At 43.7% G+C, this 14917-nt stretch overlaps 1 protein-coding gene across 1 annotated transcript in view; it reads left to right on the top strand.

Moving 5' to 3' along the window:
* Window positions 1-3596, top strand: part of HAAO (3-hydroxyanthranilate 3,4-dioxygenase) — a 64831-nt gene extending 61235 nt beyond the window's left edge. Inside the window, exon 10 of the mRNA XM_040351529.1 lies at window positions 3351-3596. Within this exon, the coding sequence (XP_040207463.1) occupies window positions 3351-3429 (79 nt within the window). The 3' untranslated portion in view covers window positions 3430-3596. The remainder of the gene's footprint in view (window positions 1-3350) is intronic.
* The last annotated feature ends 11321 nt before the right edge of the window (window positions 3597-14917 follow it).

Genomic DNA, 14917 nt, shown 5'->3' with positions numbered 1-14917 from the left:
GTCCATCAGTGCCACCCCACATTGTCCATCAGTGCCACCCTACAGTGTCCATCAGTGCCACCCCACAGTGCCCATCCATGCCCAGTGCCCATCTGTGCCACCCATAAGTAGCCATCAGTGCCACCCATAAGTGCCGCCCATGAGTGCCCATCTGTGCCGCCTATGAGTGCCCAGTGCCGCCCATCAGTGCCCATCAGTGCCGCCCATGAGTGCCCATCATTGCCGCCCATGAGTGCCCATCAGTGCCGCCCATGAGTGCCCATCAGTTCCGCCCTGTGTGTGCCCATCAGTGCCACCTATGTGTGCCCATCAGTGCCGCATACAAGCGCCGCCAATCAGTACCACCACATCTGTGCCCGTCAGTACTACCTCATCGATGCCCATCAGTGCCATCTCATCGGTGCCCATCAGTGCCGCCATATCAGTGCCCGTAATTGAAAGAAAACGTACTTATTTACAAAAAAATTAACAGAAAAAAATAAAAACATATTTTTTTTCAAAATTTTCTGTCTTTTTTTAGTTGTTGCGCACAAAAAAAAAATCGCAGAGGTGATCAAATACCACCAAAAGAAAGCTCTATTTGTGGGGAAAAAAGGACGCCAGTTTTGTTTGGGTACAGTGTAGCATGACCGCGCAATTGCCATTCAAAGTGCGACAGTGCTGAAAGCTGAAAATTGGCTTGGGCGGGAAGGTGTATACGTGCCCTGTATGGAAGTGGTTAAGTATGGCCGTCGTTCCCGCGTCGAAATCGGAATTTTTTACGTTGTTTGCGTAAGTCGTTTGCGAATAGGGCTGGACGTAATTTACGTTCACGTCGAAACCAATGACGTCTTTGCGGCGTACTTTGGAGCAATGCACTTTGGAGCAAATTCCACGGACGGCGCATGCGCCGTTCGGGAAAAACGTCAATCACGTCAGGTCAACAAGAATTTACATAAAACAAGCCCCCTCATCCACATTTGAATTACGCGCGCTTACGCCGGCCCCATTTACGCTGCGCCGCCGTAATTCTGCGCGCCCCTACCTGAATCTAGCCCACAGTTTTTTCCAACTTCATCATTAATGCCACGTACACACAATCGGTCCATCTGATGAAAATGGACTGATGGACTTTTTCATCAGTTATCCGATGAAGCTGACTGATAATCAGTCGTGCCTACACACCATCGGTTAAAAAAACGATTGTTTCAGAACGCGGTGACGTAAAACACAACGACGTGCTGAGAAAAATGAAGTTCAATGCTTCCGAGCATGCGTCGACTTGATTCTGAGCATACGTGGATTTTTAACCAATGGATGTGCCCACAGACGATCGTTTTTTTCTATTGGTTAGTTAACCATCAGATAATTTTAAAACAAGTTCCTAGTTTTTTAACCGATGGATAAAAAACCGATGGGGCCCACACACGATCGGTTAGTCTGATGAAAACGGTCCATCAGACCGTTTTCATCAGACAAACTGATTGTGTGTACGAGGCATAAAACGACGTTGCCCGAACACACAAAACACAAAAAAATGCTCTAGCAAAGCGCGGTGACATACAACACGTACGACCCACTATAAAGGGGAAGTTCCATTCAGATGACGTCACCCTTTAGCTGATTCCGTGTTAGTAAAAGACGATTCGCGCTTTTCTGTCTGTTACAGCGTGATGAATGTGCTTACTCCATTATGAACGGTAGTTTTACCAGAACGAGCGCTCCCGTCTCATAACTTGCTTCTGAGCATGCGCGGGTTTTTAACGTCGTTTTAGCCCACACACGATAATTTTTTACAACCCGAAAAACGACATTGGGCTAGATTCAGGTACCTGCGCTTGATCTTACGGCGGCGCAGCGTATTGTATTTACGCTATGCCACGGCAACTTACAGGAGCAAGTGCAGTATTCACCAAGCACTTGCTCCGTAAGTTGCGGCGGTGTAGCGTAAATGGGGCCGGCATAAGCCAACGTAATTCAAATGTGGAAGGGGGGCGTGTTTAACGTTATTGTGTGATGACCTGACGTGATTGACGTTTTTTACGAACGGCGCATGCGCCGTCCGTGTACATATCCCAGTGTGCATTGCTCCCAAGTATGCCGCAACGACGTATTGGTTTCGACGTGAACGTAAATTACGTCCAGCCCTATTCGCGAACGACTTACGCAAATGACGTAAAAAATTAAAAAATCTAAGTGGGAACGACGTCCATACTTAACATTGCGTGCGCCTCATAGAAGCAGGAGCAACCTTTATGCCAGAAAAAGCCTTACGCAAACGACGTAAAAAACTACCGCCGGGCGCACGTACGTTTGTGAATCGGCGTATCTAGGTAATTTGCATACTCTACGCCGAAAACTACGGAAGTGCCACCTAGCGGCCAGCGTGAGAATGCACCCTAAGATACGACGGCGTAAGAGAATTACGCCAGTCGGATCTTAGGCTAATGTCGGCGTATCTTGCTTTCTGAATACAGAACCGGAAAAATTATGTGAAGCCCACACACGATCATTTTAAATTACATTTTTTTTAAAAGTCGTTTTTTACATGCCGAAAATTGATCGTGTGTGCGCGCGGCATTAGCCTCTTCACACCAGCTGTTTGTGTTGGATGGACGTTTTCAGTTTAGCCAGCAGGTGGTGCTACAAGTTAATTCTGAGATTGGAGATTCGTTTGTGAAGGTAAAGAAGTGGAGCTCAAATTAAGGGGGGGTCCTCATTGTCTCTCTATAGGGGGGAATCAGTAGCTTTAATATTGCAGCGACCTCACACACCTAGCATGAAGATGCCAACACTTTTATAGATATATACTCCCCTCTTTTTTTATTGTCTAGCAACCCTGAACATAGAAAACAGGTTAGAATGAGAATGCAAAGCCCCATAAACCCTCAATCACATTTCAATTTGTTTCTCTATGATGTATTTTGAAATTGTTGGATTTACAGCAACATTTTGAAATGTGGCACATATACATTTAATCAGGCTTTTTTTTCTCTGAAAATAGGTGCAGGAACTCGACCACGACCCCTGAAATTCCCTTCTCCCCTGCACATACCCTCCATTAAATAGTGGATTTTTGCGCTCAACCGCGCAAATTGTGACTTAAAGCATCGCAGTGCCGAATGGCAAAAAGTGGCCCTGTCATTTGGCAGCCAAATCCTCTGGGGCTGAAGTGGTTAGAATCCCTGTAATGTCCATTGATCACCCAGAGGATGACAAACGTGGAATTACACTTGAAGTAGCATGGCTTAGTAGTGAGCATAGGAACAGTTATTGTGTTGTGAGCCCGAGTTTATAAAAAGCGAAATATTCATGTAACATTTGTTATCTGGGAATAGTTATAGTAACATTTTTCTTGATACTTGGGACAGGTTTTTCTGGAAGAGAGAAGAGGGGTGCATCGCTTTCTGCGTTTGCCAGGATCCTGCTCGACGTAAAGAATATAATTAATCATTTGATCACAGTGTTTTCAGAAGGGAGCAGCTGCATTTTCATCATGGCACCGGAGCTGTACAGCCGGCTCATGAATAAATCTGATAACTGATAATGTATTACCTTAATATTATTGTATTTAGTATATTGAAGATTAAAGAAACATTATTTGGCTAAATACAGAAGTGATAAAGTCCCAGCTGTTATTGTAACCTACCGTATATATCCGTTTAATAAACTGTGAAGTTTTTTCTCCGTTCAGTTCACAGCAGTTCACGGCAGTTCTCATGAGGAGAATTATCTCCTCTGCAGCCGGTTTAATAAACTGAGAACTTCAGTTCTCAGATTGTGAACAGAGGTGAAGTTTTTTTCTCTGAAAACAGCCGAGATCTGTGTAAAAGTGGGTGGACTGCCTGTAATCTCGTGAGATATTGTGAGATTATGGAGCAGCCGAGTTCAAAAAGTGAAACTAAAGTTTAAAACAACATGTAATTAATGTTTTCAGACATGTGATAACACATATATATATATATATATATATATATATATATACACACATACACACACACATATATATATACCGGATTTATATATATGTATACATATACAGTATATATGTATATATTCATGTGTTTGTGTGTGTATATATGTGTGTGTATACATATATAAATACTGTATATATATGTGTGTATATATATATATATATATATATATATACACATACACACACACACATTATATAGATACTGTATGCCAGATCCACAAAGAATTTACGGCGGCGTATCTATTGATACGCCGCGTAAGTTCTACGATGCGCCGTCGTATCTTTGTTTTGTATCCACAAAACAAGATACGCCTGAATGTGGGCTAGATCTGACTGACGTAGGTCTTAGTACGTCGTCGGATCTTAGGTGCATATTTACGCTGGCCGCTAGGTGGCGCTTCCGTTGATTTCCGCGTAGAGTATGCAAATTGGCTAGATACGCCGATTCTCAAACGTACGTCCGCCCGGCACATTTTTTTACGTCATTTACGTAAGGCTTTTTTCGCCGTAATGTTCCCCCTACCTCTATGAGGTGTACGCAATGTTAGGCATGGACGTTGGGACAGTGTCGAATTTTCCCTCGTTTACGTTGTTTGCGTAAATCGTTCGCGAATAGGGCTTTGCGTAAGTTACGTTCACGTCGAAAGCATTGACTATTTGCGACGTGATTTCCCGCATTCGCACTGGGATATGACCATGGACGGCGCATGCGCCGTTCGTAAAAAGCATCAATTATGTGGGGTCATACCAGATTACCATACAACACGCCCACTCCAAGCCTGCTTTGAATTACGCGGGCTTACTCCGGCAGATTTACGCTACGCCGGCCCGCATATGGGAGAAAGTTCTTTGTGGATACCCTAGGAGCCACTCTGATTTACGGCGGCATAGCGCATATGAGATGTGCTACGCCGCCTAAATATACGCCCGTTTTTGTGGATCTGGCCCTGTATGTATGTGTGTGTGTGTGTGTGTATATATATATATATATATATATATATATATATATATATATATATATATATATATATATATATATATATATATACACACACATATACACAGTATCTATATTGTTGTTAATATTCATTTTTAACCCACTGGTGTTGAAATTAGGAAGAAATAAGCCTTCTTCCTCTTATCACACCAGCTTCTCTCCCAGATTCTCCACCTCTGAGCTGGTGAATCTGGAAGGGAGATATTTCAGGTGAAGAGCTGTGAAATCTTCAGATCACGGTTTATTAAACTGGCCATTTGTGACAAAACATCCATGTGCTGTGATGTGAAGTGGAGAATGTGTTCTCTGCTCCTTATCACAGTTTATTAAACCGGCAATGCTCTGTGATAAGCCGTGATCATCATGATCTCGGCTTATCACGGTTTATTAAACGTACACCATACTGTGCATAGAAGACGGAGCAAACAATACTGTCTGACAAATGTTTTGTGTTGATATTTGTGGGCTATTAATCACTTCACTACTACGGTACATTTATGAATGTTGGAGTGGTGGATTGTTATTTCTCCAGCACCATTTATTGTATACCGTATTTATCGGCGTATACCGCGCACTTTTTCCCCCTTAAAATCAGGGGGAAATTGTGGGTGCGCGATATACGCCGATCCCCACTTCCTGCGATGTGTTTGAACGCCGCCGCCAAAATATACCGAGCGCAGTACACTCGGGTACACTCAGCCAGGCACGGCTCCCCTCGCGGTCACGCCCTGTGCCGCCTCCTAGCCTTTATGCGAGAGGAGCCGAGCATGGCCGAGCGTGCCCGAGTGTATTGCGCTCGGTATATGTCGGCGGCGGTGTTCAAACACAGCGCGGGAAGCGGGGATCGACTCAAAAACAGCGCGGGAGAAGCGGGAGGACACCACCAAGGTCGCAGACGGACGCCGGACCGGACAAGGCCGCCGATGGACACCGGGCAAGACACCGACGAGGGGCATTCAAACTGTAAGTATTTTCTTTTTTTCCTGAAATTCCCCTTCCAGGTTGGGGGTGCGCGCTATACGCTGGGGGGCGCGCTATATGAAGATAAATACGGTACTTTCTATTGAATTATCAATTGCAGTGTTTAAAATAATTTGCCATCAATAATTTTGTCTTTACCTGCTTGCCTTGTGATTTTTCGCTATATTCATTTGTGATGACGTCACCTGCGCATGCGCCGTATCTTCTATCTCTCCAGGGAGCCGAGACCCTGCCGGTGACTTGTCGTTAAGGTTCCCCTATCGAGCTGGTTCCTGTAAGGGCTGCGCAGGCGCAAATCTTTGCAGACGGAAATCTCCAAACCTCGGCCGGCATCCAGGCTCATACTTTAACATCCCCGTGGATTGGAGGATGTTAAAAAAAGAGCCAGGAGGCCGAGCGAGCGATAAAGAACTACTTGGATTGGCTCTGTGGGGTTGATTTACTAAAGGCAAATAGACTCTGGACTTTGCAAAGTGCAACTGCCCTCTGCAAATGCAGTGGCTCCAGAGCTTAGTAAATGAGGTAAAGCTTTACTTTGGAAAGAATACCCAATCACATGCAGGGAAAAAAAAAAAAAAACATAATTTTTACTTGCACATGATTGGATGATGGAAGTCAGCAGACGCTGGAGCAACTGCTCTTGCAGAGTGAAATTGCACAGTCTATTTGCCTTTAGTAAATCAACCCCATAGTTCGGATAACATATTATGTAAAATCTCCCCAATGGGGAAACAAAAAACAAAAAACAAAAAACCCCTGACAGAGGTTCTTCATTTTTCTCTTAAATAATTTTTTTTCTTTTTTTCCTAATGGGAAGAGGAAATCTCTTGAACAGGGACTCAAAAAAAAAAAAAAACAACTGGACATGAGTTATAAACCTTGGGGTAGATTCAGTAACATCTGCGCTTTTATTACGTAGGCGCAGGGCACCGTTTTTGCCCTGCGGCCACGCAACTTTTCTGCGCTACCCGCGATTCACGGAGCAGTAACTCCGTAAATTGCGTGTGCGCTCCGGCAAAATGCCCGGCGTAAGCGCGCGCAATTTAAATGATCCCGTAGGGTGCGGGAATCATTTAAATTAGGCGCGTTCCCGCGGCGATCGTGGAGCCCATGCTCCGTCAGGAAACTTTCCCAATGTGCATTGCGGCAAATGACGTCGCAAGGACGTCATTTGCTTCAAAGTGACCGTGAATGGCGTCCAGCGCCATTCACGAATCACTTAAGCAAACTACGTAAAATTCAATTTTCGCGACGCGGGAACGACGGGTATACGTAACATTGGCTGCCCCTCCTAATAGCCTTACGCGAAAACCGCTGTATGCAAACGACGTAAACTGCGTACGCAGGGCTCGCGTAACGTTGTGAATCGGCGTTAGTATGCAATTTGCATACTATGCGCTGAGCACAACGGGAACGGCCATCACAAGAATGCAGCCTAAGATATGCGGGCATAAGAGCCTTATGCCACGCATATCTTAGGCTGCAGTCGGCGTAACGAGGTTCCTGAATCAGGAGCATTCGTTATGCCGGCGCAAGTAAGCAATTGCGCTGCGTAACGATGGTTACGCAGGCGCAATTGCTCTCTGAATCCGGGCCCTTCTATATATCTAAAGAAAAGTTTGTCTGGAGTTGGGCCTTAAAGCGGTAGTTCCCCCTCAAAAAAAAATTTAAGATTAGATTCATGCTCATTTTGTCTAGGGGAATCGGCTAGTTTTTTTAAAAACGAAGCAGTACTTACCGTTTTAGAGTAACATCTTCTCCGCCGCTTCCGGGTATGGTCTTCGGCACTGGGCGTTTCTTCTTGATTGACAGGCTTCCGACGGTCGCATCTATCGCGTCACGATTTTCCGAAAGTAGCCGAACGTCGGTGCGCAGGCGCCGTATAGAGCCGCGCCGACGTTCGGCTTCTTTCGGCATCTCGTGACACGATGTATGCGACCGTCGGATGCCTGTCAATCAAGTAGGAACGCCCAGTCCCGACCATCATACCCGGAAGCGGCGGTGAGAACACATATAGGAAACGGTATGTACGGACGTATTTTTTTATAAAAAACAGCCGATTCTAATAGTCATTAATCTCATAAATGCAATGTTAAAAGTTTATTTTTAGGGGAACCTCCACTTTAAGCAACTGCAGTAGATGATCACAGTTTATAAGATATTCAGGAAATGAGTCAGCATCAACTCTTATGTACTTGGCAGTTTTTAAATTCTTTACACATTCAATTCCAAATACCCCACGGTTCCATCTAATTAATACAGAACTAATTAACTCTCTCGATCTTAATATAAGATTTAAAATAAATGCACATTGGAAATGAAGAAAAATGGCATTCAATCGATTGCCATTTAATGATCCAAACAATCAAAATTCATTTTTTATATATATATATACACACACACACAAACACAGGCGCATTTTGTACTTAAAGAAGAAATAAGTCACTTAATGCTAAAAACAGCTTCTTGTTGACGCATATTGATCTTCACTGAATAGTACACCTGTTCCCACAGACGTACTGAGGAAATGTGCTGGTAAACAATCAGATGGTGTTATTTAAATTAGTTGCAAATTTTCAGAAAATATGGTGTTTTCAAGGAATATGTTTCAAGGAAACCTTTCTAAACTATATTTCTAGAGGGACTCGGTCGCTGATGGTTATTTACAATTGGTGCTTTTGCTCTACAATTCTACTTATTTTCAAGGAATATGTCATTAATTGATATGTATTTAATAATGTATCGTATACAGCTTGTCACCAAATATAGCATTTTAAAACCTAGAGATACTATAATCAGAACTATCTGGGTCCCAAAGTAATTCCCAAATGCCAGGGTCCAGGAGAGGACCAGACTAGGGGGTAGGGGACATTTGCCTTCTGGTCCAATATTCTTAGGTGATGTTGGGCTGGTCCCCAGGCAAAGATGAAGACTAAGCCCACTGCAGTCTTCAGAGAACACTGTTGTAGCTGACAGTCTCTCCTCTTGTATTGGCCCTGTTCAGTGCTGATCTCATACTCACTGTCTGTTTTTGCTCTATCCCACTGCCTGTTCTTCACCAACTGCTTCCTATGGTGGGGTCCTTCTAGGCCAGCTTACCCCCTCCCTGGCAGGGGGTTTCCTCAAGGGTCAACGACAGCCTCTCCTCAGCACTCCATCTCCATCTTCCACCCAACTTCACTTGCTGGCATGGCACATGTCTATGTTTAGGGTTGTCCCAGTGCCTTGCTAGCCCACCACTGGCAATTGGCTGGAGCCCCATAAATATTCACGGGAGCTCCTCCTAAATCCCCACCCTCCTTGTTCTAGAAGGTTCTCCAACCTTCCAGATACCAGGGGGAGGAACCAGAGAGCTGCCAGGATGAGTCATCCAGCCCTGGCCTCTAATAACCCTGACCCAATTTATTGACTTAGGTTATTCCTGGCCAGAATATGTTTTTTCCTACACTCATTCTAGTAGAGGGTGCTACATCTAAGGGATCTCATCCTAGATCTCAAGGATTCCTCCTAGGGCTTGTAGTCCTTCACTTTGTAGGGGGGGGGCACATACTTAGATCTCAAGGGTTCATGCTGGGACCTGCATTCCTTCACTTTTGGGGGGTCACATCCTTATATCACAAGGGTTCATGCTGGAACTTATAGTCCATTGCTTTTGGAGATGTAACTTCTCTTTGCGTCAATACATGTCAGTGGTGTACCCGTTCCTGGATAGCCACGGACTCCTGTGTTATAACCCGATACTATGTCTCATACAGATTATCTTGGTTTGATGATCCCATGTTATTAACACGATCCAACGTCCTACTGACCAGTTTTGGTGGATCTGGCTTTCACCAATAATTCATTGCGGGTGGTCTATACCAGCCTTCTCCTCATGTGGTGTCGCGCCGCTAAATTATGAATTACAACACAATTTACAGTAATTGGACCATGTGATTTTTATCTGATATTTTGTAATACAAATCTTGAATTTTATTAAATTGTCATTGTATGTGTGCTTACCTTGTTGACAGATGCAGACACATCCAAAAAAATCCCATCACTTAAAGAAGGAGCGGTGTCACTCTCCAGTCTCTTTTTAGCCGTTTTAATAAAAAAAATAGTTGCTTGGTTTTATAAAAAATTATGTTTTATTAAAACAGTGTTGCACTAATACCCATTTATGTTATGATAATTGGTGCCATTGGTTGGATGGAAGTACACAACTAAAGGAGATGTGGTAATAATGGCTGGGGAGTAATACAGCTTTATATTGAAAAAGGCGTGATTGGTCCTGAAGTGGTGACCTTGGGCTTCTGGTGAGTGCATTTAGTACACTGCATGTGGTGTAGCACTAAATATTTTCTGAAGAAGAGCACGTTAAAAATCTTTTCATGAACGGTGGATGGACACATAGACTGTTGATACTTTACAGCAAAATGGATTTTTTATTTATAGATCTTTGGGATTTTTGTGTTGATCACTCACCATTTTTTTTTTTTTCAAAGAATTTTGTGGTATTAATACAAAATATGTGATTTGATTATTTTACGCACAAATATTTTTAAATACATTTCATTTTTGAAATGGCAAAATATGAATGCACTGTCATTTACATGATATACTGTATGCCGGTATTTATTTGCACTACCAATAGTGGGATTAGGAGTACAACACTTTTTTGAAAAATATATATATATATATAATTTTTTATGACATTTATTCTGCTTCTATTTGGGGCAATATTGTTTTCTTTTTGTCCCACTGTAGGCAGTAACTGGGTCATAGAAGTGCAGAACTAATCTTTGGCCATACTCCTCTGTCCTTCTCCGATTATCTGATCATCACCCTGGCTTATTTCTCAATTTCCTGAGGACATGCAGAACCACCCACTGATTAGTTCCTCTCTGTGGAAAGTGAGATCAGTTTTCCGTAGAATGGACCTTTCACCATTGCCCACGCCCATGACACCGGTCCTCGGTAACCTTGACTTTACTCTTGGTTTCACGAACAGACATCTTAGGAGAAGAAGCCAACGGGGGAAGATGTGTTTTCTGGATTTATGACCCCACGGAGGGTTTCCTTCCCAGGCTGACATCACCAGGCTCTTGGGAACCTCCCATGGACTGTTGGAGGATCGTCCAACTCGGACACTACTTACAGCCTTTTCAAAGATCTCATTATTCACCACATTCACTTACACCATATGAATTGCTTTGGAGCCGACCCGAAACAGTCTCTCTTTTCTTTATGGTTATCTTGCTGTGCCCTCTGAATACCACTTCTGTTGTTCTTACATCAATGGGAACTGGACCTGGGGACTAAATTTACACCTTCTCAAGCAGATGAGATTTTTATCTTGGCCCACAAATCATCCATAGCTAACCAGTATCAAGAGGTGGGGTATACATTTCTATTGAGATGGTACTGCATACCTCAATTGCTCCACAAAATGAATATCAGTGTTCCGGACATTTACTGGCGTTGCAACCAAACGATGGGTACAATGTTCCATATATTCTGGCAGTGTTCTCTTTTAGGGCTTGGCATTGGTGGACCTAAGTGAGAATACAGTGGCGTGCCTCCTGCACCTGACAGGGAGACCCTTCCGGAAATACAAAAAAATCACTCACTATACATCTGGTGAATGCATCTGGAGCTTGCATCTCTTCACTCTGGAGGCAGACACAGCCTCCGACTAAGGTCCTGTGGTATGTTAAAGTCAATAATATCTTACACATGGGGAACTAACTGCCACCCTGAACAATACTGAGGAAGCCCTGGAGATATTTCACCTGCACAGATGGTTATTTTGCTGACTGTGGCCCAATCTGTGAATGGATGGCGGTGTCTGATCCCTGGAGGGTGACCCTCCAGTTTCCTATCCCACTACTCTCTCCCCAGATCTCTTTCCTCCTCGCTCCTTCTTGCCCATTGCACCATTTCCTTTTAAACTGGTTACTCCCCTTTCAGAAGAATTTACTGATCCTTTGTCCTGTATGCGATAATGACGTGCTATTGCTATACTTGTATTTGAGTTATCCACAGAAGCTTGTCAGTATATCTCCACTATCCTTCTGTTGTGTTTTATGTGCTCATTATATGACAAGTTTAGATTCTTTGCTTTACCTTGGCTAGATTGAACACTGACATTAGGCATGCCTTACTAGTCCTATGGTACAGACCAACCAGCTATGTTGCCTTGGTTTTCCCTTTTTATTATTATTTTTTTTTCTTTTTTTGATCAGTTTTACATTCTGTAGGTCTATTGCTTCGCCTGTTTATATATGTTGACCTGTTGTAACATTGACAGTAGGGATGCACCGAATGTTTTTTTTGGTGCCGAAACCGATACCGAAAATGAAAAATACACTAGGCCAAAAACCGAAACCGATACCGAAAGTGACTGTTTTAAAAAAAAATGTATACAGGACATGCTCAGAGACTGGGGACATGGTACAGGAGATTGTCAAAGACTGGGGACACATTACAGGAGAAGGTCAGAGACTGGGGACATGGTACAGGAGATGGTCAGGGACTGGGGACATGGTACAGGAGATGGTCAAAGACTGAGGACACATTACAGGAGATTGTCAGAGACTGCAGACACATTACAATAGATGGTCAGAGACTGCAGATACGGTACAGGAGATGGTCAGAGACTGAGGACACGGTACAGGAGATGGTCAGAGACTGTGGACATGGTACAGGAGATAGTCAGATACTGAAGATATGGTACAGGAGATCAATGCAGCCTCACCAGTGCCCATCATATACAGCCTGCCAGTGCCCAGCAGCCTACCAGTGCCTATCATTTGCAGCCTGCCTGTGCCTCACTAGTGCCCAGCAGCCTACCAGTGCCTCACCAGTGCATATAAACATACACATATAAAACACACACACACACACACATATAAAACACACACATATGAAACACACAAACATACACATATAAACATACTCAATTAAACACACACACTTGCAGACACCCAAACATGCATGCAGACACGCATACATACAGTACAGACCAACAGTTTGGATACACCTTCTCATTCAAAGAGTTTTCTTTATTTTCATGAAAATTGTAGATTCACACTGAAGGCATCAAAACTATGAATGAACACATGTGGAATTATATATAACAAAAAAGTGTGATACAACTGAAAATATATTTCATATTCTAGGTTATTCAAAGTAGCCACCTTTTGCTTTGATTACTGCTTGGCACACTCTTGGCATTCTCTTGATGAGCTTCAAGAGGTAGTCACCTGGCGCAGCACCCCATCACTCTCCTTCTTGGTCAAATAGCCCTTACACAGCCTGGAGGTGTGTTTGGGGTCATTGTCCTGTTGAAAAATAAATGATGGTCCAACTAAACGCAAACCGGATGGAATAGCATGCCGCTGCAAGATGCTGTGGTAGCCATGCTGGTTCAGTATGCCTTCAATTTTGAATAAATCCCCAACAGTGTCACCAGCAAAGCACCCCCACACCATCACACCTCCTCCTCCATGCTTCACGGTGGGAACCAGGCATGTAGAGTCCATCCGTTCACCTTTTCTGCGTCGCACAAAGACACGGGGGTTGGGACCAAAGATCTCAAGTTTGGACTCATCAGACCAAAGCACAGATTTCCACTGGTCTAATGTCCATTCCTTGTGTTCTTTATCCCAAACAAGTCTCTTCTGCTTGTTGCCTTTCTTTAGCAGTGGTTTCCTAGCAGATATTCTACCATGAAGGTCCGATTCACACTGTCTCCTCTTACCAGTTTCAAAAGGTGGCTACTTTTTTGTTATGTATAATTCCACATGTGTTACTTCATAGTTTTGATGCCTTCAGTGTGAATCTACAATTTTCATAGTCATGAAAATAAAGAAAACTCTTTGATTGAGAAGGTGTGTCCAAACTTTTGGTCTGTACTGTACATATATAGACAGCCTTTTTAAATATCGTCAACTGCAGCACTGTGCCTTCACTCTCCATGCCGGGTACTGCACTGTAGGGGGAGGCAGAGAGCACAGCACACATTGATAGACACCTCTCCTTGCTTTCACTTTCATAGAAAAGAAAACACAGCATGACCGTGCTCCTGCACAGCCCATTTACACATCGGCTGAGGATCGGGGAACCCGGTTCCATATGCAGCCACCGCTTAGGGAGAGGGCACACAGAGACCCCACAGGCCGCCTGCAGCATGGGCAAGGAGGAGAGAGTAAGGACAGGCGCTCCAGAAAGACACCCCCGTGATGGGCGGCACCAGCAGGCCCCGCCCCATTTTTAGCTCCATTATAGGCGTGAATTCTCTTTCGGAAAATTGCGAAAAGGCGATTTTCGACCCAAAATGCCGAAATTTCAGTGCATCCCTTATTGACAGGATAGGCATGGCTTTTGTGAGTATGTGGCTATGGTCAACCATGTGCTTGTTCAATTATATGTACCATGTATAGCCATCAATAAAGATGGAATTAAAAAAAAAAAAAAACATGGGAAAAGCTAGGAGCCATGTGCAAAAGAAGTAAAATGATATTAACCCCTCAATTTTTTATGCATTTTCAGCAGCTGATTTCATTGCTTACTCAGTAAGCAATGAAATCATTTAATCCTTGCCTATATTATATTCCTGTTTTAGCTGGTTCCAGGACTGCTCTCTTGGGTTTCCTGCTTCAGGGTTCATCCTTTCTCTTGCAGCTTCCTATGAAATCACCCTTGCATGCAGGGAGTAGAGTTGTGTCTCCCTACACTGTGTCCATCAATAAAAACCCAATTCTCTAGTTATCAATTGTCAGGTGCAGCTGCCATTTTTACTTTAGTTTGCTGGAATAGGAGGCCTTCAGCTGTCATTGTGCAGTGTGGGGCTTCTGGTGAGTTCTTAAAGAGTTGTGACTGGGGTGATGGGCAGATCGTGGATTGGGTGCACCACACTTCATATGTGATGGCCTTGAATAGCAATTTACCTATACATGGCTTGCTGAAATTCAGGGCGCAACGTCAGGGGCGTGGTCATT

Source organism: Rana temporaria, chromosome 4 (assembly GCF_905171775.1).
Source record: "Rana temporaria chromosome 4, aRanTem1.1, whole genome shotgun sequence".
NCBI lineage: Eukaryota > Metazoa > Chordata > Amphibia > Anura > Ranidae > Rana > Rana temporaria.
The sequence above is the reverse complement of the archived record's forward strand: the minus strand, read 5'-3'. Positions and strand labels throughout refer to the sequence as shown.